This window comes from Sapajus apella, unplaced genomic scaffold (genome assembly GCF_009761245.1).
Source record: "Sapajus apella isolate SASKATOON/1434 unplaced genomic scaffold, GSC_monkey_1.0 scaffold6, whole genome shotgun sequence".
In the NCBI taxonomy this organism is placed as follows: domain Eukaryota; kingdom Metazoa; phylum Chordata; class Mammalia; order Primates; family Cebidae; genus Sapajus; species Sapajus apella.
The window spans coordinates 35770213-35793745 of NW_022436946.1; the positions used below are offsets into that span (position 1 = coordinate 35770213).

General features: G+C 37.5%; 1 protein-coding gene across 1 annotated transcript in view; it reads left to right on the plus strand.

The window, feature by feature from the left end:
- The first annotated feature begins 858 nt into the window (after positions 1-858).
- Positions 859-23533, plus strand: part of HDAC2 (histone deacetylase 2) — a 29442-nt gene continuing 6767 nt past the window's right edge. The window contains exons 1-8 of the mRNA XM_032274983.1: positions 859-1284; positions 11069-11181; positions 12478-12595; positions 14505-14579; positions 15027-15165; positions 17557-17698; positions 21406-21498; positions 21579-21687. Coding sequence (XP_032130874.1) covers positions 1233-1284; positions 11069-11181; positions 12478-12595; positions 14505-14579; positions 15027-15165; positions 17557-17698; positions 21406-21498; positions 21579-21687 — 841 coding nt within the window. The 5' untranslated portion in view covers positions 859-1232. The remainder of the gene's footprint in view (positions 1285-11068; positions 11182-12477; positions 12596-14504; positions 14580-15026; positions 15166-17556; positions 17699-21405; positions 21499-21578; positions 21688-23533) is intronic.

Consider the following 23533-nt stretch of genomic DNA (forward strand, 5'->3'; position numbering starts at 1 on the left):
AAGGTGGCTGGCTTAAGGTAGGTGCGTGATAAATGCAGATTTATTGAACACAGGAACACATGTATTCATAACTTTCAAGAGTTTCAAAAGTCTTTCTTTTAGCTCTCTGCTCCAGTCTTCCAGTGTCTGGCCAGTAGCATCGCTGGTAGAGTGGAACAGCTAGGGTGTGTGGAGTTTTCAGAATGAGTTCAAACCTCCGGACATATCAGTTAGCAGTAAGAGCAAGTTCCTCAATCTGCCTCCATCTCTAAAGGAGTACAATTACTACTTACCTCCTAGAGTTGTTGTGAGAGCTTTAAATGAGATTAAGTATTATAGATTATCAATGAAATATATTTTAAATGCAAGTGCTTAGAACTGTACCTTATAAATGAGCTCCACAAATGCTTATTAAAACCCGAGGGGTATCCTCTACCATCTGTAATAGGTCCCCTTACTAGATTAGTACCTCATATCCATTACGAGCCAAAAAAAAAAAAAAAAAAAAAAAAAAAGATAACGACAAAAGAGTAAACTAGGCTACCAGGCACTGGGGCTACAGGCAGCAGCCCAGCGGGCTCGTGGGCCTGGAAGGGTTGCGGGTGTGGGCTCTCCCCGCCGGGCTTGTGGCACGTGGTCGGCTTGGGCGGGAGCTTCGCGACAGTGGGGGAGGGGAGCAGCGTGGGACGCCGAGGAGGGGTCCAGACCGCCAAGGCTACGAGGCGCCGACTGCGCAGGCTCGGGACAGCCGCAACCATTGCTCGCAGACCCGAGGGGGAGAACGTCCAACGGGTAGCATGCTACCCGGATCTACTTGTAGCAGCGAAACCTTGTCGCCTTCCTCATTTTACGAATGTTGTATGGCGCCACGTGCGCAGGCTTTTCACCCTCATAGGGCCTCTAATCCCGAGTGTGAGGCAGCTTCCTTCTCCAACCATGCCTCTTCCTCCCCCGTGAAGGTCGTAGTGGATGCGCCCACCTCCCTGCGGCCTCCGGAGGTGGTTTGGCGGCCCCCTCCCCTCCCCAGCGTCGCGAGTTGGTGCCGCTGCCACCCCCTGCTCCGAGCTTTCGGCTCCTCAGCCGGGCGGTATCGAGCTTTCCCGGCGCCCCCTCCTCTCCTCCCTCAGACCTGCCTTTCCCCGCGGGACTACCGCCCCCACCTTTCCCTCAGCCTTTTCCTCTCCCGGCCGAGTCGCGGCGGCAGCAGCAGCAGCAGGAGGAGGAGCCCGGAGGCGGCGGTGGCCGGGGAGCCCATGGCGTACAGTCAAGGAGGCGGCAAAAAAAAAGTCTGCTACTACTACGACGGTGAGCGGCCGGGTCGGTGGCAGGGTGGGCGCGCTCGGGACGCCGGGCTCCGCAGCCGCCGTTGCCAGTGGGCGCCGGGGCTGAGGGGTGGGAAGGAGGAGGGACCGACGATTGGCCGCATCTTAACCCGTTCCCGGCCCGGCGCGGTTAGCGCGAGACCCTTTTCCTCGCGCAGCCCCCGCGCCTCCTGCGGACGGGAATCGCGGGGCCGCCCACCTTGTTTCCTGTCTCTTTCCCTTCGGCCGTGCAGTTTGTAGCCCCGAAGGTAGCAGCTGCAGGGACGGCGCTGGCCTACCCTGCCTTGGTAGTGGCTGCGGCGAAGGGACGGCCCATTCTCTCCCCTCTCCCGCCCACCATTCGTGGCAGCGCAGGTTTGGGGTGCCCTGCGTCGGCTTCCTATCTCCTCGGCCCGCCTTCCCCGAGGCAAAATTTCTATCCCGGCCCTGACTCTACACAAAGCCCCGCGGCCGCGAGAGCTCCGCCCCTCCTGTCCCCTTCCCCCTCCTCGCCTGCTCGCCTCCCCTCGCCTGCGTTCGGTCTGGCTGAGCGTCGTCTTCCTCGGCTTCCACCCTTTCCCCGGACCTCTCCTTCTGGTGGGCTCTGGAGAGTAATTACTGAGGGTGGGGGCCCAAGTCTGGTGTGTGGCTTTATCACACCCATGTTTTGCGTGGGCTCCAGTCCTCTCCTTTGTTCGCGCGGTCTTTGAGCGCCTCTTTCTCTGGATTCAAATGGAAGGGCTTCACTTTCTCAGTAACAACAATTCGGGTTTTCCAGTTTGAGACAGGTAGCCTTCGCAGGAAATAGGAGGTAGTAGGGAGACGTGGAACTGTTAAACTGCTTGTGTTGTAGATCAGACTCGATGGGTCCTGGCTTGCCTCCGAGAGAGGTGGTTACCACCCACTTCTTTGTTGCTCTTTGTTCGATCAGGAAATATACCCTGCTATGGGGATTTAGAGAGCATTGGTATCTTGCGAAGGCTGTTCCTAGGTGGTGGGAATCCTGATGTGGGAAAACTTTGAGGAGAAGTGCAGAGGTACTAAATAGTCTAATAAGGTAAATTTGAGCTCACCGTGAATTATAAAAGTTAGATAATTTAAGCATTCTCTAATTTGGAGTATGAGCAGTAAAATTAAATCTCCGAATCCTGCTTCCTGTGTTTCCTGTGCTCGATGGAGTAGTAACCTGTTTCACAGATTTCACAGTCTTGGTAAATAGTTTCTAATAGGTTGCTCTTGAGAGAAGGGATTCCAAAATTTAACAGAGAACCTATCCTAGGCTCCTTGACCTGAAAGTCCTGTCTGATTTGTATGAAGTAATACAAATTTTGGAAGCTGTTTTCTACATTTGGTGTATAAATCACAATATCTTAAGAGAGTTAAGACCCTAGAGTACAAGCTCAGAATCCACCTTTAATTTGAAAATGGCCGTAGTGTCTCTTTTTAGTTAGCAAGGATTAATCTTTCAATGACTGTTAGATAAAATAACCACCTGTATCATTTGGGGGAAAGTCTGAAATCTTACAGAATTGATCTAAATGATCTGATCTGCGATAGCTAGGACAGAATAACAGCCCTGCTTTTAAAAAATTATTTTTCAGAGGACTAGATATATGTGTTACATAAATTGATTTGAAATTATGCCATCGTGGAGGGGTGGAGTTGGAAATACATTTTAATTTCAACATGATTTACATTGCATATTTTGGGTTATTCTTGCCCTTCATTGCCTGATCAAATTGGAAAGGGAATAACCCTGTGTATAAGTAAATTTGTAAAATTATGTTATTTCTAAAGTTTAGAGATTTATTCATCAGGGCTTGGTGTAACAGGAAAGCTTTAAAGGTTAGGGAAAGTGGTAGTCAGGTTCTTCTGGAAGCTGTCAGTTGCTGTTGGTAGTGATGGGCTCTGAGGAAGTAAGCTGCTTGCAACTTCTTGTCACCACAATGGAACCCTGGAACCAGGAGGGTACACTTGAGGAGCAGTTTGTGAACGGCTGTCTGTCTAGTCCTGGGCCTATTTATGATAACCTTTGTTGAGGGAGTGGGAGCAGGCACTGTTCCCTGGGGAAGGATGTAGGGTGGAATATTTGTCTTGTGATTGTGACTTAATATAATACTTTATTGTAGCCCATTCAACTGCTTTACCTGACGGCCAGCAACCAAGTGAATAGCTGATAGTTTGGAAATCTCTGGCAGGTTATTTTGTCTTTTGTATGTGACTCTCGCTTGTTTTTTAAGGTGGAGTTCTTAGTTGCTTATATTTCACATACTCTTGGAATTTTTGTGGGAGGGACAAAACATTTTGCAGAGATTTAAATTTCATAGGTATTATGCTAATTATTAATATGTGATAGCGTGCTGACCTCATCCAAAAACTTAAGTTTTTATTATCGGAGAACACTGTTTTGTCAGCTTATAAAAGTAGCAATAGTAGTTCTTTTTATATTTTGAGAAGAGAATGCAAGGAAAGGAGGTTCCCTACCAAAGATTTGTGTCTTTATTATAACTTGGAGTGGGAATGGGTTGTATCTGTAGTAATAGGGTCTGAATTGTCTGCTAGCATAGGTTAGATGGTTTTAACTTCTTAGTAAAGGAGGTAGAAGCAAGAAAGTGAGTGAAAAACTAAAGGAGGGAGTCCTGTCTTTAGTCTTCCTGGGGCTGTTAGGCACACTGAGCCTCTTGGCCACACAGAATGTCTGCCGTTGAGACTGTATGCATCTTAATGAAGGAACTTATGAAGATCTATATATTGTTCTCTGCACACTTTATATAATCTTCAGGTAACCCTTTAGGTCACTGAAATTCTGGTCCCAAGGAAACCTGCAGACGTTGATGGATTAGGTATCCTTAAACCTTTGAGGAAGAAAAAGTTATTACGTCTCTGACTTTAGCTATTGATCTATGCTTCCAAATTCCCAAAAACATACTTCTAAATCTTGTTCATTCTTTATACACTAGAAGATCATCAACAATCTGTAAAATGATACAGCTAATTAGGTAGTCACTAAGATCCCTTCTGGGCCTTAAAACGATGTGATTTTTCTCTGCTTAAATATAATTAGCAGCCAAGCTGTGTTAGGCTCTAGTTATAATACTCACATTCTTAATACTTTATCTAGACATGTTTATACTTTGTTTTGAATTAAACTTGAGACCAAACATATTTAGTGCCTGTTTTATGATGTACACAGTATAATAGCGTTTATATACCTAATCTATGTAACTATACACAGATTGCTCTATGCTCTGTATTTTCCTCTGAGAGCGATGCATGATCAGATTTGGAGACAAGTGGTCCAGAAAAACACACGAAAAGACTGTATAAAGATCAAACTATATAAACATAAAAGTTGTCAAGATTTGGCCAGGCTTGGAGGCTCATGCCTGTAATCCCATCACTTTGGGAGGCTGAGGCAGGCAAATCACCCGAGGTCAGCAATTTGAGAAGACAACATGGTGAAACCTCATCTCTACTAAAAATATGAAAATTAGCTGGGAACCAGTAATGTCAGCTACTTAGGAGGCTGAGGCAGGAGAATCGCTTGAACCCAGGAGGCAGAGGTTGCAGTGAGCCAAGATAGTGCCATTGCACGCCAGTCTGGGCAACAAGAGCGAAACTCCATCTCAAAAAAAAAAAATGTCGCCAAGATCATACCTCCCAACATACTCCTTCTTTAACAAATTATAGGAATTCTACTTGGCAGCCAGCGATTGTCAGATTTTCTTAGACTTGTATTTATGAGTGGTACCAAAGTCTTTCGCTGAATAACCTTTAATACAAACAACTTCATGGGTTCTTAACTGTACTATAAATATTTATTATCCATGAAATAGATTGGAGGCAAATCAGTGCTAAGTTAATTACAGCAGCAGTTTATAAATACCAATAATACTAATTGTAAAATAGAACATGACTAAATAAGACTGAAATTTTCCTCTGCTTGACTTGTCTTTTCCCCAGAAATCATTTGTTTCTCATTTCTTTCAAATTTTACCTTATCAGAGAGGCTTTCTTCTATTAATCCCTTGCTGCCTTATTTTTCTTCCTTTCGGTTGTACCTTGTAACTTTTGCCTCTCTCCTCACTAGAATATAAATTCTTTAGTACAGTCTCTCTCTTTTGTTTGTGTCTGTATCTTCACCAACTACATTTAAAAACATAGCTTTTTTTAATATGAATTAGTGATGAGTAAATGATTCTTTATTTTAATTTTTTTTTTTTTTTGAGAAGGAATTTCACTTTTGTTGCCCAAGCTGGAGTTTGGTGGTGTAATCCCAGCTCACTGCAACCTCTGCCTCCCACCCAACAACCCACCCCAACCCCCGTTTAAGTGATTATTCTGCCTCAGTCTCCCACATAGCTGGGATTACAGGCGCGTGCCTCCACACCCAGCCAATTTTTATATTTTTTTAGTAGAGACCGGATTTTACAATGTTGCCAGGCTGGTCTCAAACTCCTGACCTCAGTTGATCCACCCGCCTCAGCCTCCCAAAGTGCTGGGATTACAGGCGTCAGCCACCTTGCCCGGCCAATTGCTTATTCTTACAGATAGAACACTTTCATATAACCTTCTAATTCTTAGAACTACTCTGAGCTACATTTAGGTAGGATGGGTAGCATTTTGTGTATTTAGAAGAAATCAGATTCATAATTCTGCTTGGTGCAGTCTACCACTTTTCCTTTTCCACTTCCACAGTGACTCTAATTTTAATGTTCAGGGAGAAGTTAGCACTCGGAATCTTTTTCTTTGCTCCTTTTCAAAGAGTTTTCTCTGCTACCAAACAAAAACCCTTAACAAAAATTTTAATTGCTTCTGTTGACAAATCCTTAACGGAAAACACTTGGGATTGGAGAAGTCATCTCTTAGGGAATGTTAATAAATTCAAACTTGGAAGAACTCAAGTCTAAGGATTTTTTTTGGTAATGGATAGTAAGCCTCATTCCTCTGTATTTCATTAGCAGTCTGCTTATAGATACTTGTTCATTAAGTCAGCTTTGGGTTCAGTCGTATCAAATAGGCTTAAAGTTCCTACTGTGTGCCAGATAGACAAAAGATGGCTCAAGTCCTGAGAAAGAAACAAAAGACTGCAGGCATAAAGTGAGTTGGGGGATCTTTGATAGGGTAATCAGAAAAGGCAAGGCCTGAAGGAAAAGAATGGGCCAGCCTTAAAAAGAGTTTACTACCTAAGATTGCAAATAGGAAAGCCAGATAGTTATTAATAGAACTTGGTGCACTTAATGGGAAGGAAGACAAGAGGAAAATGTGGAGTCACATGTTAGGCAGTAAAAAGTGGGACTGCACAAAACTGTGTAGCAAGGGATTTGACTTTACCTTACCCAGAGGTGGAAAGTCATCGAAAGTTTTTCAAACAGAGCTCATTCATTCTTTTAAAATAATTGGTAAGTAGTTGTAGAATATAGGCTGGAAGCAAGAATTGAACACATATTGGTCCATATAAAATGTAATGGTTGCATTTTAGATAGAAATAGACACATTTAAGAGAGATTTGGACCTCAAACCGTAATAATTTTTGATGGAGCTGGGGTGTGGTGGTAGAGAATAAGGGATGACTCCTAAGTTTCTTGATTGAGCACTTACGTGGTGTGTGATACTACTCACTAAGATTGGGAATACAAATTAAGAGCTCTATTTTGAACATCTTATATTTGAGATCCTTACTGAATTCGTGTGAAAAGACCAAGAGTTAACCTTTGAGTTTATAATCCAGATAGGAGATCCTAGACATAGAAATCTGGGATTTGTTAGTTTATAGCTGGGGAGACTAAAAAAGATACAGCATTGATAGACAACTGGTTCCAGGACTTACTCCCAAGAGAAGAGAATTAAGGGCAGAACTACTGTTCACTGATGAACCCAAACACTTAGAACAGCACCTGCTTGGCACATAGTAGGCTCTTGGTTAAATGAATGAACTGAAAACCTTTGATCTTTAAAGGCTGGTGGAGGAGTAGCCTTGAGGTAGGAGTAAAATCCAAAAAAATGGTATTATGGAAGCCAAGGCTCAGAATGTCTCAAGGAAGAGTGACCTCATTGAAATGTGCTACTATATGTTAAAAATTGCTAGTGGGCTAAGTAGTCTGGAAGACAAAAATAATACAGTTTTTTTTTTCCTTGTTTTTTCCCTGAGTCTTTGTTTATAGTCAGCTTACCTTTGGGGCTAAAGGTACTTTTCACAGTCCTGAAATCCAAAATGATCTGAAAATTGAAAAAAAATTCGGTAACTCATTTGGAATCAGAATCTTAACCTGAATCGATATGAGGCTATTTGTGATCTTTATTCTGCTTACTGTGAATATTCACACTTTTTTGCTGCAAAAATGTTAATGTTTGATTGTATCATGCTACTCAAACTCTTTAGGCTATTGCATAATGTATAGCAGGTATACCAGATTATCTATACAAATCTGAAAAAGTTTAAAATTTGAAACATATCTAATTTCAAGGAATATGGATAAGAGATTGTGGACCTTAGTAGACACTTATATTCTATTAGCTTCTTGAAGGGTGAGCAATTTATAAAATTTTGCAGATAAATAATTCTTTATGGTAATTTCTTTGCATTGACAATTGAAGTTTGTTGTGTTCAAGGAACCACCTTGAGCTGAGTTTTCTGGATGCTTATTTCATTGGTAAAGTATTTTTATGTACAGGTTGAGTATCCTTTATCTGAATTCTTGGAACCAGAAGTATTTCAGATTTAGGGAGGTTTTGCAGTATTTGTAATTATTTACCAGTTAGCATCCCTAAATTCAAAAATCAAGAATCTGACATGCTCCAGGTAGCATTTCCTTGACCATTAAGTTGGTCCTCAAAAAAATTTAGGTTTTGGAACATTTTGGATTTCAAATTTTCAGATTAGGGATAATCAATCTGTATTTTGATGAAAATCAGTAACATTTAAAACTCCCAAATTAATATATTATTGACAATTTAAATGATGAATAAAAATTGTAGGGCCTTAAAACTTCTTAGCCTTTTTATACTTTATGAAAAGGTGAATGCCTGCAAGGTAGCCATCTAGAGAATTGTGAGATACAGAATTAAGTGGGAAAAAATTGGAGATGGTTATTTTATAACTTCTTTGTATTTTGGAAGAGCTCTTGATAAACCAAATAATTATTTGTTGGTTGGCTGCTCTGTAGATATGTATCATTTAGGTTCTTCGTGTATTTGTGGGACTGGGGTCCCTAAATTTCAATAGAGAAATTGTTGAAAGCTATGCATATTCATATAAAATTTGAGGACCTTATTAGTAAAAAGTAAATTACTGTGATATATTAGGTACATAGTTTGTTGTGTTCATTTTAAGTTAACCAAGACCTTTACAATATTTATATTTCATATTATGTCTTTTTTGTCAGCCTTTACCCTGCCATTTACAGTGACTATAAGTGCCCTTTGCATTCCAGGTTATTACTAAGAACATAAGCTGTGAGCTGCCCTACCAGAGTTTGAATCTAGCTCCTCCACTTGCTAGCTATGTAACTTAGGCAGTATTACCTGACTGGTCTATTTCTCATCCTTCTTCACTATTACACAATAGGAATAATGTAATAATACCCACATAATAAGAGTGTTGACAAGATTAGAAGGTAATATATGTGAAGTACTTAGAATAGTACCTTCTAGTAAGCACTCAATAAGTGTTAATTCTTTTTTGTTTTTTTCAAACACACTTGCTCAGAAATTACTACTGCGGTCTCCGATTATTAGGGCCCTGGGGCTTTCCACTTGATTTTTAGTGTGCCCATAACTAGAGTATTTGATGTTATGATGTGGTAGATGTTAGAGACATTCATTTGGGTAATTCTTACACAGAGGCAGATAGATGGAAGTTATTATGTAGTTTGTGTCTTTTCCATTTTAGGTCATATTGGAAATTATTATGGACAGGGTCATCGCATGAAACCTTATAGAATCTGGATTTCTAGTGAAGACTAGACTTTCATTATTTTTACTCTAATGATCTTTTTAGTAGTGATAACTAATAAATGCTTTCCCTTGTATTAATTACATGATGCTTTATAACATTAGTGGGTTTTCCATATCTAAGAATTTGTTGAGACCAGGCTACTTTCAAGGAACTATATCCTTTGTATTGCCACCATGTAAGGTAGAGCTTTATGGCAGATTCTTTCTTAATAGGTAGTTTATTTTCTGCATTCATAGCCTCTTAATTATCATTACAGAGGAATGTTGCAAAGGGCCATGGCCCTGGTTTGCTAGTTTAAATTCTATATATTGTTTCTTAGCCTTATTGGCGCCTACGTTTGTAAAGGTGGCTTTCTCTTTAAAAGATCTTGTGTATATGAATTGTTTTCAGAAGAGAGCTGTGTTAAAAATGAAGTTAAGTTAAAATTAGAGGTATGATACCAACAAAATCAAGTATTCATATTATTAGAAGCATGGATTTTGTAAAAAGTGATTATTTATCCTGTACTGTTATCAAATATGTGGGAGAGAGGACAGAAGATTTGGGGTTCTTTCCATTAAATAAACAAGAAGTGTATTTAGGGAGGACTTTGGAAGATTTAGTGGATAAATGGCATTCTTTATTTTAGCGTTTCTTATAATATATAAGCTTAATGTTGAAATTACAGAGTTCAAACCATTAAAATAGCTTGACTGTCCTGACCCAGTGGGTGATTTCTTTCAAGATCCTTCACAGATACCAAAATTCATGGATGTTCCAAGTTCTTTAAATAAAATGGTACAATATTTGCATATTAACCTATATATATCCTCCCTTACACTTGAAATCATCTCGACATTATTCATAATACCTAATACAGTGCAAATGCAGTATAAATAGTTGTTACACTGTATGATTTAGGGGAAGATGACAGAAAAAAATGACAATGACAAGAAAAAAGTCTATACATGTTTACAACAGATGCCACTGTCTGTTTTTTAAAAATATTTTCAGTCTGCGGTTCGTTGAATCCACAGATATAGAGGGTTGATTTTATTTTTTGAGAGATTTCTTGTTGTTTAGTATTATAAGAAACATTGGAGCTTTACTTAAAATTATTAATTTTATTGAAATTTAGTTGATGACTATCTGTGATTTTGGTGTTATTTGCTGATTTTTAAATAAAACATATATATATATAAATTTAAAGATATTGTGATATAAGATGCCATTTAAAAAGACAAGCTAGGAATTACAACTTTTTAGTCATAAAGAATGAGACAGTATTTTTATTGAAAAATGTCATGCTGTGTCCTTAAGGCACAAAACCTCATTTAGGACCTAAATTTTAGTTACCAAAACTTCCCTGATGGCCTGTAATGTGGACACAGTTTGTTTTAACATGCAAAATGCCAATTATAAGGGATTTCTGGAATGCTAGCAAATCATCCAAGAAGCTGTATTTGCTGGAAAAAAATTTTAAATCATACCAATAAAACTTAAGAGAGCTTACCTTAAGCATCTGAATTTGCCAGAGAATACTGAAAGCAGGCATCACTTCAAGGAACAGAAATTTTAAAAATTAGGGGTAACTAAAAATCAGAAAAGTTTGCTTTCCTTAACGCACAAATAAATGTAGTGTGTAATAATGGAGTCATCATCTGTTAAAAGTGTGTGTAGTGTCCTGGTCATCTGATACAGTTCGAAAGTTGCAAAATAAATCTAAGTTATTAAGATTTTAAATTTATTTATTAAGTGGTAAATGCCTTTTAATGATAGACATATATAAATTCAAATAGTTCATGGAGAGTCTCTTTTCTGTACTGTTTAGTTTGTGTCTTTTCTATTTTAGGTGATATTGGAAATTATTATTATGGACAGGGTCATCCCATGAAGCCTCATAGAATCCGCATGACCCATAACTTGCTGTTAAATTATGGCTTATACAGAAAAATGGAAATATATGTGAGTATTCCTTTTGGTACCTATTCAGCACTTATTTTTTTTTTTTTATTTAAGCTACTATGAAACTTTGTTATTCCACTTCCGAGGGCGTTCAGCAGATGAAAAGATGTGGAAGGAAACAAACTCCTTTTTTGTTTTATTCTTAAGAAATGAATAAGAATGAGAGCTATAGCCTCTTTTTTTATTTTTCCTTTAACAATTTTAAAAAGTTTCCTCTACCGTAGGCTTTCATGTTTCTAGAGAACAACTCAGTATAGCATACTATTTTTGTTACAATAATTGTTAACTTGCCTATGCTGCTGAAAACAAACTCCTCTTTTTATTTTATTCTTGAGAGATGCATAAGAATGGGAGCTGTAGCTCTTTTTTTCCCCTTTTTCGTTTAGCCATTTAAAAAGATTCCCCCTACTTTAGGCTTTCATGTTTCTGGAGAACAACTCAGTATAGCAACAGTCAGTATAGCATATTTATATATTTTTGCCATAATTATTAATCTGCCTATGCTGCTGAAAAGAGTAGCCTTGGGGCTATTACGAAATAATTACACATAGAATTAATCTCACAGATATTTACAGGGCATATAATAAATATGGTACACTGTTAGTGGCCAAGCATAGTACAGATAACACAAGTGCAACAGCTGCCTTAATGTTTTTGTAGATAAAGATGAGGGTATGTATAAACGAATATAGACACAACAATTAGCTATTTGGGGAGAAGAGAAATATTTAAAGCAATTAATAATGTTAGGCAATATATGTGAATATGTGAATTATTTTCAGTCACATGTAGACATTTAGAGAAGAGGGGAGGTTAGATAAGACTCAATCTGGAAGCCGTGTGTCATATATTAAATTGAGCTCTTTGGAGCAAGGCAGCTTAGGATACAAAAAAAAGATGAGAGGTCATGAACAAAGATTTAGAATTGAAACTCTTTTAAGGAGGTCATTGATGATATCACTGGATGTTTTATCATGGAAAAGGAGAGAAAGTAGAGTTCATGAACATACGTATTTGACTTTTTGCTGGTTGACCTATTTCATTAAAATAAGGCGCAATTAAATAATAGTTGATATGCCTGTCTAATGCTTTTAAAGGAATTTGAATTCGTTTTGGAATTGATTACTGTTCTCTAAAACACATGTATAAGTTTGGGTTAGTTTTGGAATTTATATATTTTGTTCTGGTAGATTTAGTTCTTTCGAGGAGACTGATAAGGGAATTTGTGTATTCGTTTGATAATACTGATATAACCAGTTGTATTCCCACAGTTCTAACATTTATTTCTCTTCACAGAGGCCCCATAAAGCCACTGCCGAAGAAATGACAAAATATCACAGTGATGAGTATATCAAATTTCTACGGTCAATAAGACCAGATAACATGTCAGAGTATAGTAAGCAGATGCAGAGATGTACGTTTCTAAGTAAAAAGTATTTTCACATTGAAAAATGTAAATGAGTATTTTTAGGAGCTTAGAATGATCTAAATCTGAATATTTTTCCTGTTGGTCTAATATGTAACAATTATTTACTGATTTGAAAAATCATTGTAACACTACTAAAGCTACTTAAGAAAAAAACAAACCTATCTGAAGTTTATTGGTTCATGAAACTGTTGTTTGGATATTCTGCTACTCCTAATTTGCTCCCCTGATAACTTTGGGTTAATACATATTGGTAGGGAGACCTCACTCCCATACTCCCTTGCTTCAAAAAAAAAAAAAAAAAAAGAGATTACACTTTGATTTGCCTGAGTTTGGCATATACCTCTTGTCTTTGTGTACTTCAGTTAACCTGGACTGTAATACCCATCTGTTTTTCTTCTTTGTTGAGATATTAGTAAAGCTTTTGAGTCCACATAGTGTTCTCTTGTGCAGGTTAAAAGTATTTTCTTTTTAGAGATTGGTAACAAATTGGCCTGAAGGTAGAATGCAAAAGTCAACCTAAAATTATTGGAACAGTATCTTTTAAAGCCTGATACTAAAGTTCATTCTCATTGGTGTTGTAATGATTGATTAGTGGAGGTGGTAGACATCTGATATTTACAACCTTGTCCACATTTTTACCGTAGATTATCTCATTTGATTTGTCGTAGTGGTACAAGATAACTAGAACAGATACTGTTTAATTATTATTTTTTTCCAGTGAAGATTCTGACTTTGAAAAAGAGGCATGGGTAGCCCTTGGGCAAATGAAATAACAGGATTGAATTAAAACCTGCATAATAATTAGTTCTATTAATAGTTATGATCCTGGCTGGGCGAAGTGGCTCACGTCTGTAATCCCAGCACTTTAGGGGGATGAGGTGATGAGGCGAGAGGATTACCTGAGGTCAGGAGTTCGAGACCAGCCTAGCTAACATGGCGAAACCCTGTCTCTAATTAAAAAATACAAAAAATTAGCTGGGTGTGGTGGTGTGTGCTTATAATCCCAGGTACTTAGGAGGCTGAGACAGGAGAATTGCTTGAACCCAGGCGGTGGAGGTTGCAGTGAGCTGAGATCGAGCCATTGTACTCCAGCCTTGGCAACAGAGTGAGACCCTTGTCTCAAAAAAAAAAAAAAAAAAAAAAAGATTATGATCTGTCTGAGCAGTAAGAAACGAAAATATATAAATAAAATAATGACCCTTATTCTTGAAGAGGTTACAATTCGGGGCATAGGGAAAGGGTTACATACATCATATCCCCTTCATTCTTTCAGTACTAAGAAACTGTGTCATGTTGTGTTGTTTGTCTGTATATGCTTTTTCCTTGTTGTCTTTAGTATCCCTTCTATATTTTGGCTCCCATGAACCTAGTTAATTCTTACTAACTTTGAAGATCAAGATTACCCATGGGCATAGGCAACCAGCTGTTACATCTTTTTGGTTTAAGTAACTTACTTACATGCATTGCAAAGTTACAGATAGATAATATGTGAAGTTAAGGAGTCGTAAAGAAAGTAAATCATAAAGCAATTGAAGTTACTTTTAGAATGTTAACTTATTATTGCAATATTAAGGGGAAATGCCTAGAAAATTTAAGTCTGTGTTTTAATTAAATAAGAACTGGTTTACTTAGACAGCTGTTGATTTCTTGTTAATAGACCAGAGATATCCCACAGATAATCCTGATAAGATTTGACGATGGTCTTTCACAGATAACACTTTAATTACCTTGGCTAAAACAATAAATATATTTTAAAGTTGTAAACATACATTATGAAGTGTGTGTTTGATAATCACATCAAGCAAAAATATATTGGTAGGAAATAGTTTTTGTAAGAAAAGGCTTTCCTTAATTTGCAAAGTAGGTTGAAATTAATGAAATCCATCTTCCACAGTTAATGTTGGTGAAGATTGTCCAGTGTTTGATGGACTCTTTGAGTTTTGTCAGCTCTCAACTGGTGGTTCAGTTGGTAAGTGCTAATGCAATCAGATTTAAAAGTTGAACTAAATTTGGTGTGTATCTTTTGGGTTATTTGTGTAAAGCAGAAGTTTTAAAGATTGTGAATTTTGATAACAAAAGGAAATCAGTATGTTTTTAGTAAAGTACAATTTACTTTCCAAACCTGTGTGTTTTGTGATTGTCTTACTTTTTTAACTTATATTTTTAGAGACTTCTTTCATCCCCTTGTTGTCTAGCTACCATTGTTATTACTGCTTTCCACATATACCATTATTTAATCTTAGGTCACAGCTCTGGTAGAATAATTTTCTAAGGAGAAACTGCCATTTGTGTCATAGATGATTTCTGTTTACTTTTATGATTTTAAACTCTTGCTTAGGCGTGGCATACTCTTAGAGGGTTTTTGTTTCACTGTACTAATTTTTTGTGTTAAATGTCGATCTTGTTTCTACCTCAGCTGGGGCAGTGAAGTTAAACCGACAACAGACTGATATGGCTGTTAATTGGGCTGGAGGATTACATCATGCTAAGAAATCAGAAGCATCAGGATTTTGTTATGTTAATGATATTGTGCTTGCCATCCTTGAATTACTAAAGTAAGTTAATTTATACTTTTTTCAGTGATAAAATGTTTTCATTAAAACACGAAAAAAGTCTATGGCTTTTAAAATATCAAACCATAGGTTGAAATAGTTTATGGTGAATTTTTTATGAATTTGTTACAAAACACTGAAGAAATGCAGGAAATTTGCCCAGTTCTTCAATTATTAAGAGTGAGAAGTATGGCCAGGCACTATGGCTCAGGCCTGTAATCCCAGCACTTTGGGAGTTTGAGGTGGGCAGATCTCTTGAGCCCAGGAGTTTGAGACCAGGCTGGGTAACATGGCAGAACCCCATCTCTACAAAAAAAAATTAGCCAGGTGTGGTAGCATGCATCTGTAGTCTCAACTACCCAGGAGGCTTAGGTGGGAGGACCTGAGCCCAGGAAGTTGAGTCTGCAGTAAGCCATGTTTCTGCCACTACATTCTAGCATGGGCAGCAGTGTGAGACCCTGCCTAAAAAAAAAAAAAAAAAAAAGAAGTGTATACAAATGTCAAAACTCCCATTTAAATACGCTTTTTAAAAAGTAGTTTGACAATTTTGATTTTAGTTAGTTTCAACTAATAATGACAATGACCTTGGAAGTTTATATTCTAGTGTTTTGTAAGTTTGAAAATGAAGACAAAAATTTGAAACCTGTCTTAATGGAAATTTGTTTACCTGTTAAGTTAGTCTAACTGCCTATCTTCCGTATCTGAATGAGGCTTTGTTCTCTACTGATGAATATAAAAGTATCTCTGAAGGAGCTATTTCTCCTTATCTGTGGCTGCAGTTTGAGAAGAGAGAGATCTATAGAGGTACTTATGAATTTGGACATTTTCCATGTTATATTTTGCCATCATCAGTTATAACACAGCAAATTCTTTATATTGTACTCAGCTCGTGTTTTTCAGATACTTAAAATTGATAATGACTCCTCAAATAAACAGTAATTTAGAAGTATCAATGTAACATCTTGTCAGCTCTTCAGGAGCAGAGGAAAACCATTTGCAGTCATTTGCCTTGTTTTTTAATTGACTATGGATGTTGGTTCCATTGTCTTCATCTCTTTGAGCAAGTTCTTGCCCACTCAGCTAATAGTTTTAAACAACTTTAATTTCTCTGGACACTTTTTTTGGGTGGTGACAAGATTTAATAATTGACTTGGTGCACAGCTTTCCTTGCCTAGGTAACACGTGAGCCACTCAGAAACTTTACCTTGACTGCAGCCTCATTTCTGTTTTTTAATCTTGGAAGAAATTTTGCTATTCTGTGATAGCTTTTTATATTCTTTTTTTTTCTGTCTTTTTCCCACCCTTTTTGTGGAGAACGGGGTCTTTTGTATTGCCCAGGCCGGTCTCAAACTCCTGGGCTCAAGCTGTCCTCCTGCTCTGTCTCTCTAAGAGCTGGGATTACAGCCTCTTAGAGGCTCTCTAAGAGCCTCTGCACCTGGCCTGCTCTTTATATTCTTATGAGAATATTCTTATGAGTGCTTAGTCTGGAAATATCAGTTTACATTTTATTGTTTTATTTAGCACAGCTATGGCATCATTACATAATAAACACAATGCTTTGCCATCTAATTTAATAACAAAATCTCACTTTCGCTGTACTTCAAAAGGATAACATTAGAAGTCCATTTTTCCCTTGTTTTGACATGAGTATGCATGCACTGGTAACAAATCATGAAATGGTGATTCTTATAGCTCCTAAAATGTGTTTGAGTTACAACTGTGTCACTGTAATCTGTGGTGCTCCAAGCACTAGTTTCAAGTGATGAGAGTAGCCCATGTAGCCTCTGTCACAGCTACTCAATTCTGCAGTTCAAATGAAGCCACAAATAATAAGCAATTGAGCATGGCCATCTTTAAGTAAAACATTTTTATGGACACTGAAATTTGAATTTTTTATAAATGTCACAGGTCAGAAAATACTCTTGGTTTTGTTTTTAAACTATTAAAAAAAATGTAAAAACTATTCTTGTTCAAAGCTGTAAAAAAGAGGCAGTTGGCTAAATTTGGGCCATGGGCCATAGTTTGCCAATCCCTGTTTTATAATGTTGAAGATTTATTGCAGAGGTGTTTTAAAGTAGCAATCTTGAATATGGTGTAATCTTCAGTTTTTAATATATTAGAAATATGTGCTATATTTTTGAAGCATGTAGAATAGAACATATTTCACAAAGAGAGCAAATATATATTTTTTAACCTACATTGGGCCACCAGTGGATATTTAAAGGCCTAAGGCTCAAACCTCAGATATCTGAATAGTCTTTTAGGCTGAAAGTAAAAGATGATTAAGCATTCTGGAATGCAAGAGCTCAAAATTAGGCTTCCTGAATTCATGGTGCTTCTTCCCATCTTAGAACCTTTAAAGAAAAAAACAAAAACTTATGGATTTGTTTTCAGGTATCATCAGAGAGTCTTATATATTGATATAGATATTCATCATGGTGATGGTGTTGAAGAAGCTTTTTATACAACAGATCGTGTAATGACGGTATCATTCCATAAATACGGGGAATACTTTCCTGGCACAGGAGACTTGAGGGTAAGACTAAATTCTGTCTGAATAAATATTGTGAGATGAACCTAGGAGATTAGTAATCCTACACTTGCAGTAGTATTGTTCCTGAGTTAATAATTTGAAACTTGTATGCAGAATTAAATTATTTTGTATGCAGTAACGTCTGCTAGAATTCACTGTTGCTGACTATAAGCAAAAATTTAATGAGAACTTAAGGACTTCTTTTTCTCAGCTTTCTTTGGTTGAATAATATTTTTGACTATCTACGAAGCATGAAGCCTTTCTCTTGATGTTCAATTTGAATCTTCAAAACTACCTATGTAGTTCAAAATAGCCTATGTTGCTATTGATTGTAAAGATCGGTGGAGAAAAATAGACTAGGTCTTTTTAGGTTCTGCTCTTCTCTTTTGTGATTGGTCTTGATTTTTAGTAGGTCTAATTTTAATCTTTTTTTTCTTGAGCTTCTAAAATTGGTAATGTATTTAGGTAAAGAATACTGTAGTGTTGCCCTGCCTGCCTGTTAAATTAAGTGTAGTTCTATTTTATTTCTGTTACCTTTTTCCATTTGATGCTCTTTTCTTTTATAACTGAAAACCACTTGTCAAATTCTCTTTCTCTAAACTCATTGAAGGTGTTTTGTCTCACTACAGTTTTTTTGAACCTAACTACATGCATGTTGAAATTTATGCAGTAATTTAAACAGCTGTTTTTGGTTCAGCCTGGATTATATGGGAGATATATCTTATAATGGGATTGAACAAAGTTCTAAACTATTTTATTAAGGCTATTTTTCATATCTATGGTATGTCATTACAATTTAGAAACGAGAGTTTAAAGAGTTGCTTTAAAGTATTCTTGAGCTGTATGGCTTTTCTCTATTAAATCATAATGTGATAACTTTCTCAGTAAACCCTTTAAGTAAAAGAGATATCTTAGTAAAACTTTTCTGTACTTATAGATGGGTGGGAGGTCAGATGTTTGGTTTGAGTTCAAACGATTTAGCTTTTAAAATTGCGGATTTGTCATTTCATTTCCTTGCCAGTAAACTCCTTCAATTTCTCTTGTTTCCCACCTGGTCTTATCTTACAGACCAGTGGTTCTCAAACAGTGGCCCCTAACTGAGGAAAGCAGACTAGCACCACCTGGGAACTTGTTAGAAACACTCATTCTTAGAGCTCAAAAACTCTGGGTGATTCTCCACCTTAAAGTTTGAGAACCACTGCCCTAAACTGATAGAATACTTTTGTCAGCAACCATTATGTCCTAGTGGAAGTCAAGGAAAACTCTTCCCTGATTTAAGCTTAAAGAATAAGATAATATCTTTGCAGCATAATCCTAGTTTATCTTAGAAGTGGCAAATGGAAACCTCTTTTAATTTCTCACAGCAGGTGGATATCCCTATGGTCTCTTTTCAGTTATTCATAATTCTTACAGTTTGAAGTTTTTGAAAATATTAGAGAATGCATGTTTTAGAAGGATTTGAGAATGGCTTTCAACATCTGTTTTCCTCACTTAAGATTTTATAATCACTGTATAAAATGATGTTCTAAGGATAACATTTGAATATTTTAAGCGTGTCCCTATAACTGAGAGAATTAAAATCAATCATTACATTATATGTACAGCTATATTTGGACTTTCTCTATAATTCACGTGTATCTTTGGATGTTAATTTAATCAGCGCTCCTTTTTCTGCCTGCTAATTCATTCTAAGGCTGAAAAGAAGGCTACTCTGAGCTTAGCTCATTGTTGAAACTCTGTTTGCTTTAATTCAAGTGGTCTAGTGGAAGAAATAGAAAGGTGGTATAGTAGCAGTTGCAGAATGAGACCTGGAAGAGGTAAAGCTTAGTCTAACAAGGGCAGCAGTTCTGAGTTACCAGCTAGTTAGTGGCATTTAGGATGAGAAGTGCTGACCAACTTTTCTGTGTTCTGAAATCTTAGGGTCAAAATATATTTCATCTGTATTTTAACTGCAGCAGGAGTGTAAGGGTTCACAATACTTTGGCTTTTCCACATTTGTATGACTTGTATTTAGTTAATAAATGTAACAAAAATTTAGGCTTCTTTAAGAAAAATTGGGAGAGGAGGTGTATAATTCAGCTTGCTTTTTTCTCATTGGATGTTGGGTCTTATAACTCTAATACTGCATGTAAATTTTGCTTTTGTAAAATTGGACTGAAGCTAAGATTATTCCATGAGAGGTTCAGAAATAACTTGCACAAGTGCTAGTAATCCTAAAAATTAATGGATCTTCAGACATTATAATTTAACACACATAAGACTTAGGTGACCCCCCTCCGCCCCAGCCCCCAGCCCCCAGCCCGGCACGGTGGCTCATGCCTGTAATCCCAGCACTTTGGAAGGCCAAGGCAGGTGGGTTACCTGAGGTGAGGAGTTCGAGACCAGTCTGACCAATATGGTGAAACCCTGTCTGTACTAAAATATATACAGTAGCTGGGCATGGTGGTAGTTGCCTGGAGTCCCAGCAACTTGGGAGGCTGAGACAGGAAAATTGCTTGAATCCAGGAGGTGGAGGTTGCAGTGAGCTGAGATCGCGCCACTGCACTCCAGCCTGGGTGACAGAGTGGGATTCCATCGCAGAAGAAAAGAATTAGGCATCTCGCAATCCTTTGGTATTGCAGTTAAAGTACTATTTTGTAGAAATGTCTGTACTATACAGTGTCTTCTAGGAATGCATATATATACACAGAAATGCATACACATGCGTACAAACAAATGCATGACAGATGCAAATAAATAAGTATATATAATACATGTGTATATCACTTAAGAGTACATGTAGTTGGAACCTTTGCATCTTTTGAGAGAGATTCATGCCTGAAGTGGTACTCATTCAACAGGTAGAAACAAAATTTAGTTGGAAGTCCAATTAAAGAACAAATCCGAGGCTGGACGTGGTGGCTTACTCTTGTAATTCCAGCACTTTGGGAGGCCAAGGTGGGCGGATCACCTGAGCTCGAGAGTTTGGGACCAGCCTGACTAACGTGGAGAAACCCTGTCTTTACTAAAAATACAAAATTAGCCAGGTGTGGTGCCACAAGCCTGTAATCCCGGCTTCTTGGGAGGCTGAGGCAGGAGAATCACTTGAACCTGGGAGGCAGTGATTGCAGTGAGCCGAGATCGCGCCATTGCACTCCAGCCTAGGCCACAAGAGCGAAATTCCGTCTCAAAAAAACAGACCAAATCTGGTGCTTTGGTCAGTAGCTATTAAATCTTCAAGAAAGTCTGGGTCATTCTTTCATCATAAGTCAACTCACACCAAGAGATTGTGAACTACTGGAAGGATTCTGCAGAGGATTGTCCTGCAGGGCTTTTTGGCTTAATTTATTTTCCACAGGTTTACTCGTAAAGTTGCCTCATCATCTTGTATATTCTGCTTGTAATGGGTTTTCTGGTTTAATGTAATAATGTAATTTCGTTGCCTTTAACTGCTTGTGTTAAATATCTTTTCTCCCAAAAATAATCACTATAGATTAATTGGAAATGGTTCTTGTATGCTTTACAAGCAGTCTTTTAAATACTGGAGCATATACTTATTTGCTTTTTATTATTTTCTTTCTCAATTTGATTGTTCCTGTCTCAACTTCTAAGATGAATTCAAAATTGGATCCTTAATATTGTCTTTTAATCTTTTCAAAATGTAGTAAACAAATGTCAAACTTACTTATAATAGATTATTCCCTAAAATCTATTTTAACTATGTATTTTAGGATATTGGTGCTGGAAAAGGCAAATACTATGCTGTCAATTTTCCAATGAGAGATGGTATAGATGATGAGTCATATGGTCAGATATTTAAGCCTGTAAGTATTATTATTTTCAAAATTGGAATGGAATTTCAGAATGTTATTAGAGATGCTAACATTTGTTGCCTTGTGCGTAGATCATCTCAAAGGTGATGGAGATGTATCAACCTAGTGCTGTGGTATTACAGTGTGGTGCAGACTCATTATCTGGTGATAGACTGGGTTGTTTCAATCTAACAGTCAAAGGTAAGCAATTTAAGAGTGGTATTCCCATTAAAAAAATGGTTTTTCTTCCACTCAGGAACTTCCCATAAAAGTTCTCATTGTCTTTTCTTGCCTGCTGTTTTAACACTATACTCTGTGCATTTTTCTTGTAGTTTTGTCTGTTGTATGTATGACTAGAATTATTCTTGTTTCATTGTGTCAGATTTATATGTACATTTATGTATGACTAGTTTTATAAGGTTTATTGTAGTTTCAACCCAAGGCAGCTATTTTTGAATGTTTTTGCTGTTTGAGTGTAAATAACATGCATTCTTGGTTACTTAATTGGATTATTCATTTCTCATTGAGTAGTAAGAGAGTTTAGCTTTCCTCACCACTTTGCCCACAGTATGCTTGTACCCTTCCCATATCTCTCTTTTTACAAATCAGAATTTGGTTGTGATATTTAGTGTTCACAGCAGCATCTTTAAACACTTTCCATCTTATCCAGTTTTTCTTTGCCTCTTACTTGTTCCTATGTTTCTCATTTGCTTGGTTTTTTCTCTACTTATTGCTAAACTACTGGTGTCTGAGTATCTTCATGTGTTCAGATTCGCTGAGTATTCTTTCACTTTTAGCTTCTTGAAAAACAGCCTTCTCATCTGTTCATGTTTTGATGACCATTTTCGGCAGACCTGGAGGGGGACACACAACTATTCTTTGCTTTTCTGTTGTATTGGATGCCCGTGGCAGCTCTGTTCTCTGTCCTTAATTTTTTCTCACGTTTTGGTGGAGCACCTTCTCATGTAGCTTGCTGATGAAAACCATGTGGGAGATTAGGAGTGCTGTACTACATATTAAATTTTAATCATATGTTGAAATCAGCATATGATTGCAGTCTAGGCCAAAGCAAAATATCACCATCATGGAGAATGGACTTCTAGGGTGTAAGAATAAATCTGAAATTTTACTTAATAAGATTTAAAAATTTATATGTAGGTTAGAAATGATTTTTATCATGAGTGTTTGTGTATGATTTTAGAGATTTTTTTTCTGTGTGAACTTTTAGGTAGCAAGTTGATACTTGCTTTGTATTCTCTAAGATGTGGAGAATTCTCAAATAGAACTTTGTCCAGAACAGTTGCTAGTCTAAATGGAATTGGACAACTAAATAGAGATATTAAAAGCTTTTTTGAGGTTATGATTGCTACTATACCAGCTAGTATTAAGAGTTGAATGATACTATTCTTAAGATGAATGATACTAAATTAATTGTCCCTTTGTAGGTCAACAGTGGTTAAACAGCAGCAGTTTCATATTGTAACTTTTTTTTTTTTTTGAGACGGAGTTTCGCTCTTGTTACCCAGGCTGGAGTGCAATGGCGCGATCTCGGCTCACCACAACCTCCGCCTCCTGGGTTCAGGCAATTCTCCTGCCTCAGCCTCCTGAGTAGCTGGGATTACAGGCACGCACCACCATGCCCAGCTAATTTTTTGTAGTTTTAGTAGAGACGGGGTTTCACCATGTTGACCAGGATGGTCTCGATCTCTTGACCTCGTGATCCACCCGCCTCGGCCTCCCAAAGTGCTGGGATTACAGGCTTGAGCCACCGCGCCCGGCCCTCATATTGTAACTTAATGTGTTAATAACCATCTTTTGCCTCAGAATGTTTATAAACTTTCAAAAATGATCTACCTAATGTACTTTTAAAAATATGTATTAACTGTCAGTTTTCCTGTTTGACTTGAAAGTCCTTAATGTTTTTGTACTTAATAGGTTTTATAATTATAAACTACAGCAGTTCACTCTTAGAAAAAAAGTTCACATTGTATTTTAGCTAATAGAGTTTCAGTTGTGTAAAGCATATAAGGATATTTGCAATTCCAAG